The 13,686-nt window shown below is 36.9% G+C and overlaps 1 protein-coding gene across 8 annotated transcripts in view; it reads right to left on the bottom strand.

The window, feature by feature from the left end:
* The window catches only part of tenm4 (teneurin transmembrane protein 4), a 225,673-nt gene that overhangs the window by 21,189 nt on the left and 190,798 nt on the right, over positions 1-13,686 (bottom strand). For all 8 annotated transcript variants that reach the window (XM_044118604.1, XM_044118610.1, XM_044118609.1 and 5 more), the window contains 2 exons: positions 9,703-10,580; positions 3,402-3,574 (listed from right to left, as the gene is read on the bottom strand). In XM_044118604.1, coding sequence (XP_043974539.1) covers positions 3,402-3,574; positions 9,703-10,580 — 1,051 coding nt within the window. The remainder of the gene's footprint in view (positions 1-3,401; positions 3,575-9,702; positions 10,581-13,686) is intronic.

A 13,686-nucleotide genomic window follows, 5' to 3' on the forward strand; every position in this document is an offset into this window, starting at 1 on the left:
CTGTGGTAACGTTGAGTCTGTGACAACAAAGATCAATAGCGTGAGGTTTCAAAGGACCAGTAAAGTAAAATTTTACAGCTGTTGCAGCAGCCTGGAGGATACTGAGAGATGAAAACTATCAAAGCAGCTAGCTTGCCTGTGGCCACAGAGAAGGCAGGGCATGCACATTCACACACATTCACAGGGGATAAATCTGAACCTGCCTGTTTCTTTCCCTGGGTGACAGCCGCCTATGTTCCACTTCAAGACCAGTGAATAATGTTACCTCTGAGCATCTTATAGATGTCCACCAAGAAAGGCATTGTTTTGCTTTTTTCTAGAGATACTATAAAGACTAGGCTATGTCCAGTTATATTTTCCTGAACCTAATCAAAATAACTGTACACTGGCATATTTTGTAAAAATAGTTCTGATATTTTTCCTTGCTTTGCAAACAATGATCACAGAATAGATCATCCGAGATAATTTTTCACACCCCTCACCACTGCTGCAAAGTAAATGCAACTGGTGATATTATTTTTAAGATAAGAAAACTTTTAACTGGAGGATAAACCATGACCCCTCTTATTTTCCCTGTGGTTTAAGAGAAAATAAACATTGGAGTTGTTCATCTACAGTTTCTCTCTCAATTAGTTTCACCCATTGTTGAAATAATTATGAAAACAGAGACAAAACGTGATATTGTCACCAACATGGCAATGCTATATGTAGATAGAAGTGAATTAATTAGAAGCAGAGTTTCTGGTGCTATTATAGTTATAAACAGATGTATAAGTCAGGATCGCTTTTAGTTAGTGACTTTTAGTTTATTTGATTAACAGTGAAGTGGAAATTTTTATCTTATGTTTCAGAAAGAATAAGTTCAGATTCTGATCATGATGAACAGGTTAAATAACAGCTAAAAATCACAGATATTAATGATCAATTAGTGCCAGGTCAGGTTAAACAGGATGTTTTATTGCCACAGTGCATTACAAAATCTCCACTCAGTTGTATTTTTTATAAATTTTTCTGGAGGGTCTAGTAAGGACCACCAACACTGTGCTTCCTGATTCATTTTTATGACATAAAATCAATTTTTATTTTTTTCTTTTCTGGGAAATGGATGCTCACTAACACATGTTCTTAAAAATAGAACAGAAAAGAAATACGGCTTTGATTACGGGCGATGATTTAAAAGCAGTCACACACCAGGCGTTGTACCATTTATAAAGGTTTTCTGAGATTTGTACCCGAGTCGTCTGCCTTTGTCTCAGTGTTGTAAAATGAGGGCAAATTTAATTTCCTCTGCAACAAAAGTGTGGACGAATTGCATCTGAAAAGGTCAAAACCTTATATCAAAAACAAAATCATGCTGGTTCTATTCATCCAATTCACTGCTATGTTGTTTTGAGGATGAAATCCCTTGTATTGTTTTAGTTAAAACTGCTAAACATTTGGCCTCTCAAAGTACAGGTTGAGCCACAGGGTACACTCACTGCAGCAAGTTCTCAAAGAGGGTCAGTCTGTGAAGACAGCTATTTTTCCCCTAGCTCTTTTCTTAAAACTAGTTTGCCTTGAGGCTTCCTACACAGAGCTGCAGGCCTTCCTGAGTTAAACCAAGAGTTAGACACCACTGTTACCACAGCTCCAAGACCGATGGAGCGCTTCAAAATTCGGTGACTATCCATCCATCCATCCATTATCTAAACCTGCTTATCCTTGCAGGGTCGCAGGGAGGCAGGTGCTTATCTCCAGCAGTCGATGGGTGAGAGGCAAGGTTAGACATACTGCCAGTCCATTGCAGGGTATTCATTGCTTGTACAGCCAAAACTGCTGTAATTTAAGCATGAATATGTAATTTACTACAATCAGGCAATCTTTACAAGTAACCTACTCAGTAAGGAGAAAAACTGAGGCCATCCCTGGGGCAAAGTCTCAACAGCACCAACTTCACTAAAGATACAACTTTTAGAGTTTAACTTCAAAGAGAATCTAGTGATGCCATGACCAAACAGTCTCCACAAGGTGCTTGATTTATGCTTAATGTATGAGGAAGAGGAACACATCTCCTGTCAGAACAACCCTTCACCCTTTACTTTTTTAAGCATAGAGAAGCACTTTAGTTTCTAGCAATTTTCCATGTTGGAACCAAAAAACTTCTCTGTATTCTATTGAGATGTGTTTAACAGTAGGCATGTGGGGAAGAAAGTTGTGGAGAAATTTAAAGCAAGGTTAGGTTATAAAACAAAATCCTAAGTGTATAGTGAATCACTAAGCACTGTTAAATCCATCATCCAAATAATTAAAGAGTAAGACCCTACACAAAAATCTGCTAAGACATGACCTTCCACATTTTATATTTATAGAAATACATGTATATAATTAGTGGTGGGACTTGAAATAGTTTTCATCAAATTAATTTCAAGGTCAGTAATTATTTCAATCAAAATAATTTTAATCAAAAACGATACATCAACAAAACAGCATTTCCAACTGAAAAACCCTTTTAAAATCATTGAATAAAGAGATCCGTTTTAATTAATTATTTAGGTCATTCAACCATCATACTAGGGAAAAATGCTATTATACCCATTCAGCTTTTTCTATGAAAAACTACATAATAAATATGGACTGGACGCTGACATTAGTGTTGTGGACGTCGTTGCTTGCCGCAATATGTTCTGCATTGAAGTGGCATTTTAAGCTTGAATAATTTCTGTGTCTCCTGTTGGCACAACTTACACAGACAATACTTTTTTCCAGGGTCCCATCAGATTGTTTTTGCAGTAAAACTGACCCCCAGAGGATAAAGAAAGACAGCTTTGATCCTTTGCTGTTGGTTGTGCGTCATATTTAAGGGTGTACCAGCACCACAAAAATACAAAAATTCCAGTTGGAAACTTTGTGGAAAAAAAAAGAGCTATCAATGGTGTTTACCTTTTTATCACATTAAAATATATCTAATCTAATCTAATCCCCACTAATTTCCAAGTATTCCTAGTTTATATGCTGGTCTATCACCTCAAATCCAAAAAAATCCATTTGAGATTCAGGGTGTAACATGATGTGGAAAGGTTTGTGAGTGATTTTTTTTTTTTAATTACTGTATTGTGTTTATTGTGTGAACACTATAAGATATTACTCATGCCACTAAGAAATGGCGACATGCCCTCACAGACTCCATTGATGTCCCTCAACCAATAAATTGTGATGTCAAACCGGAGGGATAAAGTTGAAAGGTTTACAGTCAGGCAGTGCAGTAATGAAAAGAGTGTATGTGCAATCACATTTTATCCTGTCTGATTCATGTTTCAATAAAGATGACAGTCTAATGTAAATACTTGGTTTGACACAATGTGTCTGTGTCAACAAATTTGGGTCTCAGACAAAAAACCGACTCCCATCTCTGAGGCACTCACCTTGTAAAAGTGTGTAGAAGTTGCCAGAGGCAGACAGGTTGGTGGTGACTGTGATATCCTCTCTATTGGAGCCTTCTGTCTGGATGCGGACCGAACTGTCGGCTTCTGTGCGGTAGCTGCTTACTCTGCCGGTGGGGTAAGTGATGTTGGTTAGTCGCCCGTAACTGTCGTACCTACGATAGAGAGTATTTAAAATAAGGATCAGCTATATGGAATAGAACAAATTTAAAAGAAAAATGACATCTACTTCAGCAATTATGACTACTTCTCTGTCAAGAAAATATTTCAGTGCTACCTTTTTTCCTTCCAGGTGTCACAAACTGCAAAATGTGATTGTAAAAAGGCAGAAAATCAACCAGGCATAGAAAAGAAAAGATAATAGATTCTATAGTTGCCTTTAATTATCGTGGCACAACAAGCTTTAAGAGTAAAATAGTCTGAGGAGTAATTATACAACCACACAGTTTTGAAGCTTTTACCTTTTTCAACATTACATGGAAAAAAACATAAACTCAATTACTTCATAATGTGTAACTTCTAATAATAGAAACCTGTAATCAAGCATTGATAAATAAATCTTTGCACCTTTTATTGCAAGATTTTTCTGCTGATTTCAAATGGCCTACACATTCTTTTAATCTCAATAAATGCTCAACTAAAACAAAGTAGCGTTTTCAAATAACTGTGTTGGCCTGTCATAATAATATAACATTGAGGCTGTTGTTTGATCTCGCTGTTCATATAAGTCCATCTGCACTTACATTGGAGTCTCATATGAGGCAGCAAGAGATGATGAAATAGGGTTCACTGACGAATGCTATGTCAGAATTTGGAGTGTGAATCTGTATTTTTATCTTTTTGAAATACCTATAATTAGCAAACGTGTTTTAGTTAATATCAAAAATCATTTTCTGAAATCACACATATCTGGCAATTTTCCAGCTACATTTAATTCAGTGGCTGTTGGATAATATGGCAGAAGTCCAAAGTTATCCCAAATGCCCGCTTTTGTTAGTTGTGTTTGAAATGCTACAGGAGAAAAGGGTAAACTTCTTCTATAGAGAAAGGTTTCACAGCAAAGATGAGAAAGCACACACCTTCTTGCATTTGGAAAACATCTTATTAGCTTAAAAGATTAGCAACATCACCTAATCCCATTATGCAGCCTATGAAAAAGGAGCACTGAAGTGCAAATCCTCTGAGAGATGCTGTGTCTCTCCAGCCTACAAATCAGCTCATCACATACAAGAACATGAGTGGCCAGATTGTTTCATTCTGCTCAGAGAGCACGTCAGCATCGAACAATTTGAAATCTTTCAGATTGCCTGTTCGAGGAGTGAGTGAGCAGTACATTACTTAGAATGAAGACTTTTATCTGTGCACTGAATACATATTAGAAGGCCCTCCTCTGTGTTGCTGCCTGCTACAATAAAGCCTCTAATAAATGAGATGGTGGGTGCTGGTTTACAGATATTTCCTCAGTGCTCCCATCTCAAATGTCTAATATGGAAAGGAAGAGTGGGAGAAGGATCATTTCAGGGAGATAAATGTTATCTGATCCAAGCTGGTGCAAGGCACTGAGATTCATGCACATTTCTTCCACTTCAGGAAATAGAAAATAGCACCGTAATTAGCATCTAAGCATATGATCCTCCCTGTGTTCATCTTGTAAACAAACTTGAGCTTTGAGAACATACATTACTCATGATCTAAATTGTACAGTCTTACTGCTTAATTTATTCAGCTAGTTTGCCTTTCCCACAAAAGTCCAGTAGACAAATCTTATTCACATTAGGTGGCTTGATCACTGACCCACACTCTCTCTGTCTCAATTATAAGCCGTGAGCTAGCTAGCTGAGCTGCTAATGGCTGCTGCCTGCCTCGGCTCAGCTGCCCATTAGTTTGCTTTCTCTGAACAAGAGGGGCACACAGGGGCAGGGTGCTCAAAAGAAGCAGAGAACTGTTTCCCCATGCTTGGCCATGAGTCTATTCGGATCGCATCAGCTCTGTGTGACATGCTAGCACCATGACCTTTCACGCTAGGGCCCAACAATAGGCCGAACACTTCATGTCAGCATCACCTGCAGCACAGTAAATGTCAATTTTACGCGGGATTCTCTTATTTTGTTTTTTTGCTTGCTGCCTTGAATTTGAGGGAATATAAAAAATAAATAAAAAGCTTATTATTGCAGTACATCAGCTAAAGCTAAAGACTTTTGAGTGCATGTGGCAAACTCAAGACCTGAGGGCTAAATATAACTCTCCAAAACTATTTCTGTGGAAACAGAACTTCAGCATATCACTAGTGTGCTTGAATGTTTTATCAGTCAAATCAAATCAGTTTTTATTGATATGTATAGCACCAAATTGCTTCAGTGTGGAAAAATTAAGAGCTACTTCTTGAATGCAGAGAAAACTGTAACATTTTAATAGTTTGTTAATATGTGGTTTTATCAATATATTCTGCCACAACCAGCCTTTTGAAGACATTAAGAGTCTCGATGTGGCCCAAAATGAAAATGAGTTCGACACCGCAGCTTTAGAAAACTAGTATGGCTTTTTTCAATACATTTCTCTTTTTCTATTGGCTGTTGAAATTCACATCAGACCTGCTGTGTTTAATTTAGTGTGCAATATTCACATTTTTAAACACTATTAATGCTTGTATATTATTTATATCAAGAAAATAAAAATATTATCTATCTTATAGTAGAAAGCGTTTTGCTTCTTGCAAAAATCTTTTTTTTTCTTCAAATGACTGAACAGATTATTGCAGAAATATTTAAAATAAAATTATATGTGACCTCAAACCACTTTGATTAGCAATAAATACTTAGATTACAGTTCAAACTCTTGGAAGATACTTTAAAGCTTTACTCGAAAGGGACACTAAAGTCAGTTGTACAGTAACCCTCCAATTTCCTACAGTTGGTCTCAAAGTTCTCTTTGTCAAACCCCTCACAATCATCATCATTAGCAGCCATAATTTGTTGTATAATACTTATAGTACAGAGCAAAATATGCAACTGTCAGAGGTCACTACAATATCCACTTTTAAACAAATACAAATTTCCAACATGAGTATATTGTCCTATGTGTTTTTAAAATGTCCTCTCTGAGATGCTCTCAGGTTGACAGACATAGTCAGAAGTTTTCAGGAATATTGATTAGAGTAATAAAATTATCGAAGGGTCAGAAGTGTGTTTGTGAATACCATAAATGTCAATGGAAGTGAGGTTGCCAGGGGTTACAATGAAAAGAAAATTCAGCAGATATCTTTTGTTCCCTAGTCCATTCTGAGTCTTACATCTGACCTAATGAGAATATCCTTTGATCTACACACCACAGGATATTATCACATAATTATTAATACCAGCAAATGTTTAGCGGGGCACTTTGTTGGATGGAGATAAATGGGGGTTTTGATGGCAGTGAATTCTGCTTCAGACCCTCAGGTGGTGTTCTGACCTTCACGCTAATTATTCAAGGAAAAACAAATGCTCTTTATTTGGTCTAAATGAAACATGGATGAACTGATTTGCCTGCAGGTAAAAACAAAATTATTGCTTGACTTGAAAGAGAAGAAGCAGGAAACTGAGTAATTGAATCTCTCCTTTGTTTCAAGCAGGCTATAATATGCAACTTTCATAGGAGAAATCCAGATTTGTTTGTTTCAAGGCATTAAAAATATGCAAGGCAACTTTCTGCTTTGCATATAGTTGAATGGCTGTCATGGTAAAAAGAACACATTAAAAACAAACACAAAATAACTTGATAGTCATTTATATAGTCTTAAATGATTATTATTAAAACGATGATTTATATGCATTTGAAGAGAAAAAATAAAACAAATTGAGGTGCTGATATTGATTTAGAAAATCCAATTATGAATGGATTTTTTTTTGTGATGTTACGATGTAAATGTGTTTTTCCAAATAATTTTATTTACAAATGTACAAAAGCCACATTTACTACCATCACTAGGCAATCCTACTTAGTAAGAAATGCATTTTTAAATCTTTACCTGATCAGACAATGTTGTATTAATTCTTTTGGGCCTGTTTCTCTTCCAACGAGCCAATTGCAGTGCAAAATAATGAAGTGTTTTGAATTCTGGACTAAAATCTAGTGGTCAATCAGTCCTTTACACTCCAGAATCAACATTTTAAAACGCTTATAGCATTAAATAGGAGAAAGACACACCTGAACTAATAGTGGAAGACCTCATTCAATATTGATTTAACCTTTTTCTCTTTTAAAACATTATCACTGATGCTGTATATTAGTAAACAGACTATGACTTTTTCCCCCCCCAACATATAACATCAAACTGGAATATTCTAAAGTGCTACACTTATTCTCCATGTCTGTTTATTCACAAGAACAAGAAATTCTGACCCTGAAAACAAACTGTTTTTATTCCATATTTAAAATGTCCTTTGTGCAACTTCTGCTCTATGATCTTGCTGTTTCTTTACACATAAGCGAAGGCTGCAGCTTGGATCTAATAATAACCGCAGCTGTTTTGTAGAACGTCAAAAAATATATACTTAAAATTCCAAACACCTAGTGTGTGTTTTGTGGCCAGAGGCAATTTTGTCTACCTCCAGAAATGCAAATATTGGGTGCATTACTGATTTCCACTTTCATCCGAAGCATCTCAGGTGACAGCCGAATCAAACACAGGTGATAAATGTGTGTGCATATTAAATGGAGCGTCTGATTACGTGTCAAAGTTACATTCAACTAGTGAGGTGTGACAGATGTCTGAATGGCAAATCTGCTTAATCACATGTTTTGGGATGACATCCTGTTAGCACAGTTCCCACCTTTTGGTACAGCATGTTAGGATAAGGGACAGGCTGCTCAGCACAAATCACGAGAACATAAAATCCTGCGCTCATATGCCGAAGAGTGTGGGAGGGTTTTCAATTGTTCCCACTCAATGTGTGGTTCACCTTAGCCAATTAGTACCTCTGGCTATTCTAATATGACTACATTAATCAGCCTTCACATCCCGAGGGGTTAAAATGTTCTACCGAGCAGATGCATCTCTATCCATCCTGTATCCAACAATGGAGGGTCTGTAGTCTGTCACTGCAAGGACGGGTGCAGATGAGTAACATATCAGCTGGTAATCCTATTTGGTATGATAACAGCAAATAGGATTACACTCATACTTCCACAGGTCTCACATTGTCACGGACTTGACATCCAGCCATAAGAGGGGAGTTCATATGCCAAAAAACCCTAAATTCAGTCTTCTACGAAAACGTCTTAACATAGGATGACAAAACTGAATCAAAAGCAGAGATAGAGGCATGAGTCAGATAGGCTCACACTGAAATTGCACAAACAATCTTTACCTCATCTAATTAGGGTGAAAGTAAGGCAGTAAGTGCAAATCATTTGAATAAAATGACTTACTTATTTTGTGTGAATCCCTGATTAAAAATTCCCAAGCCTGTTTGACTTCTGATACAAAGATTAACATTGGAAGACACTTGTGAGGTGTGACAGATGTCTGAATTCTTTTTTTCTTTTTTTACCTATTTTGTAGTCAAGAGATGATCTCTAGACAATGTGGCTTAATATTTAATCAATGTGAAATTGTAGTGGAATAGTAAACAGATTTCAAGATAATTGCACTAATTGTACTCAGATCTAAATGTGTTTTAAATGAATTTGGAGTGAATTTGATAAAAGTCAATGCCTTAGTTTTAGTTATATTTAGATCAAATGTAAACTAATGGGTCAAATTTTAAACATATTTTTCTGGCCTACATAAAGATTAATTCCTCGTTCACACAGCAGGTAAATGCGACCCATATCCAACTTTCTCACAGTTTGTCATGATATTAGATTTGTGCCACTTCCAAATATGGTACGAAATTGGATTCATATGCAATAGTTTTTAAATTATTTGCAGTCTGAATGGTCATAATGCATTTTATCTTCATCACTGACATAATTCTATACCACAGGAAGCTAGACATGGTAAATCTGGACAGAAATAATGGCTGCAAATTCTAATTACAAAATTATGAAAGAAGTTTGCGTCACTGAAGCACATAACATCACAACCCCACCAAGCCCGATTCCGACTATAAGTCTAATCAAACTTTTCCACAGAAGGTGCAGTTAATGCACCACAAACAGCCGTTGCTAACTAGTTGTCCTTTCTTTTAACTAGCTTCCTTTGTTTGTCTTATGATCTTGTAACAATACTGTAAGCTCTCATTGCTGAATAACTTTAAAATCAATTCAGAGGCGACAAGTAATGTTTCTTAATATCACTTACTCAAAGAAAGTTGTCCATCCATTTTCATTTGTCTTAGAAGAAAGAAGTCCTGAGCTCCCATGGTAGGTCATTACAGCTAGTTCTTGACCCTGTGCAGCAACAGTTTTAAGGGCGTTGTTAGTACCAATGGTGAACCAAAAGGTCTGCCCATCAGGGACCATTAGCCACAGAGGCATTCCTGTAGTGTCTCGTCGGATGGTCACTGTGTTCTTGTTCTTATCTGTGATACCACTTATATCTCCCTTTCCTATGTAGGTCAGATTGTAGAGATGGTCTCCTGTTGTCAGACTTTGTGTGAAAATGTGGCTGCCGTTGGAATCAAACAGATAGAGTTCATCATTAATTGGAGAGGATACCTCATACATACTGAGAGGATTCAGAAAGGGTTTGTTTTTCCGCACATAGCGAATGCGAATGTTTCCAAGATCTGCAATATAAAGCTCTCCATCTGGGCACACAGCAAGGGAAGAGGGTGCATTCAGCTTGGCGTCCTTGGCATAGCCTCCATCTCCAGAGTAACAATCGCAGTTGACGTCATTTTTGCAGTCGCAGCCACTTGGTGCCCCTGCAACCAGAGAGATCTCTCCATTGGTGGACACCTGTCGCACTCTGTTGATTTTCTTTTCATCAGACTCGGCGATGTACAAAACACCGTTGTGTGACACAGTCAAGGCATTTGCTGACTCTAGAGTTGCATGGATGGCCACTTTGCTCATAAGAAAGTGATCAATGCCAGGTACTTGGCAGTGCATGGGGCGGCCTGCTACAATGCGGACTTGATGGTTCTCTGAGACTTGTAGAACAACATTGTTGTCCAGAACGTACAGAGAGTTGTCCATGGGGCTCACTGCCAGGTCTGTCGGCCACTCAAGGCGTACCTAGAAGAACAAAAAATATATATATATTTATATTTAAAAAAACTCAGCCTCAAGTTACAAAAAAGATGAAGTATGCCCATGATGTTGGGCATACTTCTACTAATGTGCTAAAATTAAAGCTAATATTTTGCTTAGCATTTTAGTGCAAACTCTGAGGAGATTTAGCATACTTAGCTTCACCTAAGTTAACTCTTCTGGATCAATTCTACAGTGTTGTCTTTTGATAGCTAATGCATTAGTTACCACACAGAGCATAATCATTTCTTACCCAAAGTGTGAAAAGAAAAATACATGCCACCATTTTCAGATCAGATTTTCAGTTTGCTTCATGATGATTTGTCACACAAAATTCCCAGTAAAAAAAAAACATTAAAGAAATGATGTGATAAAATATGAAAAGTTTAAGGGTTTTGAGTGATTTTGCCCCATATTATTATTATTGCTAAAACACAACAGCACAAGTCCCCGAAAAGAGACAGGAACACCCTCAACAAACAAAAGCCTGCGCTGCCTTTGGCTTTTTGAATTATTAGTTATTGTTCTACTGACAATGTGTCAGGCTTTTAACAAATTGAAATGATTGGATTAATCCCATTTACTGGCCTCCTTCTCCCTTATTGTCCCACTGGGATCTCTAAGAAACATAATCTAGAGTGTCATATTTCACCGGGAGCCTAGGAGCTCACAGGAAGGCTGCTGATTAAATCATGGACCAAAATACAAAGAGTGCTACTGAAAATGCTATTTGCCCATAAAGCGGGAATTCAACAACTCTATGCACATGCACAGGAGTAACAAATTCCCCAGCTTTCTGACCTTTGCATAACAAAATAAATAAGTCTTGGACTTACATATAAGCCCTTTAGTTTGCTATTGAGAAGTGAGTGCTGCCAGAAGAATTAATTTGAATCTGACAGAACATTGAGTCCAAGAGGAAAGAGAAACAACTTCAAGCATCACATGCAGTTCATATCCTATAAACCTCCAGTCATTTTTCACAGGAATCTGGGAGGATTATATAATAGGATAGATCACATACAACAAACGGGCAACTGACAGAAGATACATGTCAGTTTTCAGTGAGCAAAAAACTGCGTTTACTTGGGTAATGAAAGGGGGGGGCTTTAAATTTCTTAAAACCTATTTCTTGTCAACACTGCTGGTTAAATATTTCATGAGCCTGAGCGGCTCAGGGGACCTGCCCGTAAGGAGGTTTTCACGCCACTCTGACTGATGAGGGGATATTTTCTGAGCTGTCGTCCCACATGCTGTAACCCGATCACAGCCTGCACTTTATACAGTGGGGCTGCTGTCAGTAATGCCTGCCTGATAGGCCTTTTGCAAAGCCACCCCAAAGGAAAAAACTCCCAAAAGAGTGCTCATGAGGTGGGGGAGCAAATCCCAGATTAGTACCAACACCAATTATTTTATTTTTTTTGTATTTGAAGGCTATAGAGGATTTTCTATTTTCTTTCACTCATTTCTTTTCTATAGGCATTGGAAGGTTATCAAAGAAAGAATAAGATGTCATCTTTACTAAATTCTCAATTTAAATTGAATGTCAAAGTTTGAGACTTGATAAATCTCTTTAAAGCTGCTAACAGGTTACCAAAATGAATGTTTTAAGAACTTTAGGGCTTTAAAACCTGTAAAAAATATTACATTAAGACTTGGGAGACTTTTTTCTTGCTGTTTAGAGCATAGAGATGTGCAGTGCTGCTGGTCTTCTGCCATTCAAGTGGCCTAAAGAAGGCTACTGCACCTTTTCTTATATTTCCAAGGCAAATATAGCAACATGCATACACAACGTAATCCAAAGTGCTTTACATAACATGAAAGGATAAGCTGAAAAAATAAAGAATATGAATAAATGCATATTACAACAGAAAAGAAGATGTTAGTCTCAAAAACTCCTGTAAAATTGTAAATGGTGAGGAGAACCAGACTTTCATTAAAGCAGACTAAACAGGACTGGAGTGAACATACCCTTAGTATTTCCAAGATTTCAGGGGCAACAACAGCTAAAAACAATTTTTAAAAACCAGGTGAGCAACAAATCAAGACAGCAGCTTGTGAATTCTAGGTTATGAACTGTTTCTGCCAAAGATACATAATTCAGTTTGTAAAACTTATTTAGATGCTGCAGTGATTCTGGAGACACAGGAGACATCATCAGGTTATTGGAGCACACATTTGTCTTATTCTCTGAATTTTGTCTAAAAAATATCAGCAAAAAATTGTTGGACTTGTATAAAAGTTCAGGAGAGAAATGCGGTGAGGGATTTGTCAGCCTGTCAACAACAGTAAATAAACTTTGGATATTGTTGCTGTTTTTGTCAATAATATCAGAAAGATATAACTGCCTTGCTGTTGTTAAATAAATGTCACAGTGAACTTTAAGCTCTGTTTAAGCTCTCCAAAGGCATTTAGCTTTTCTTCACAACAAGCTGAGGACAGTCAGGGTGATAGTGAAAAGAACGTGAGGGAAAGGAAAGAACTGTTATTAACATAAAGTTTTGCATTGACCTCTGCTGTGGTTCCACCAATGATTTTGATACAGTGATTAGAAATAAGCAAAAATAAAGATAAAACAGGTGGTATAAGATGTGCCTGGAAGCTATATCTGAAACCAGATTTTTATATACACTGAAACAAGACACTAACACATTTTATCCCACTTTCTTAAGTTAAATCTAACTTCTATTGATTTGGGTCAGTTACCAACATTACTTCTCTTTTCTACATGCCAGAAAACTAGGCAAGGACATTTTTAAAGGTCTGACCCAAGTCATATAGTTGAAAAAGACAATTTTCCCTGATGGTGACGAAATGTATGTAAAATTCTAAATTCGAAAAACGTCACAAAAAATGTTTAATTCTCAAAAAATGTTTCTGGTTTTCTGGCATTTAGCAAATATACACAATTTTTGTTACTCTACCTGACCTAAAACAAGAGAGGTTTGGATTGATTTAACTTCAGATAGTGAGAAATATTTAGTCTTTTTATTCGATGTCTGTAAATGTCTGGTTTCAATTGTATAACACACATTTCTGAAAAACCGTTTTGTAAAAACGTATTTTTACTCAAGGTTATCACACCATGGAA

This window comes from Gambusia affinis, linkage group LG06, assembly GCF_019740435.1.
Source record: "Gambusia affinis linkage group LG06, SWU_Gaff_1.0, whole genome shotgun sequence".
NCBI lineage: Eukaryota > Metazoa > Chordata > Actinopteri > Cyprinodontiformes > Poeciliidae > Gambusia > Gambusia affinis.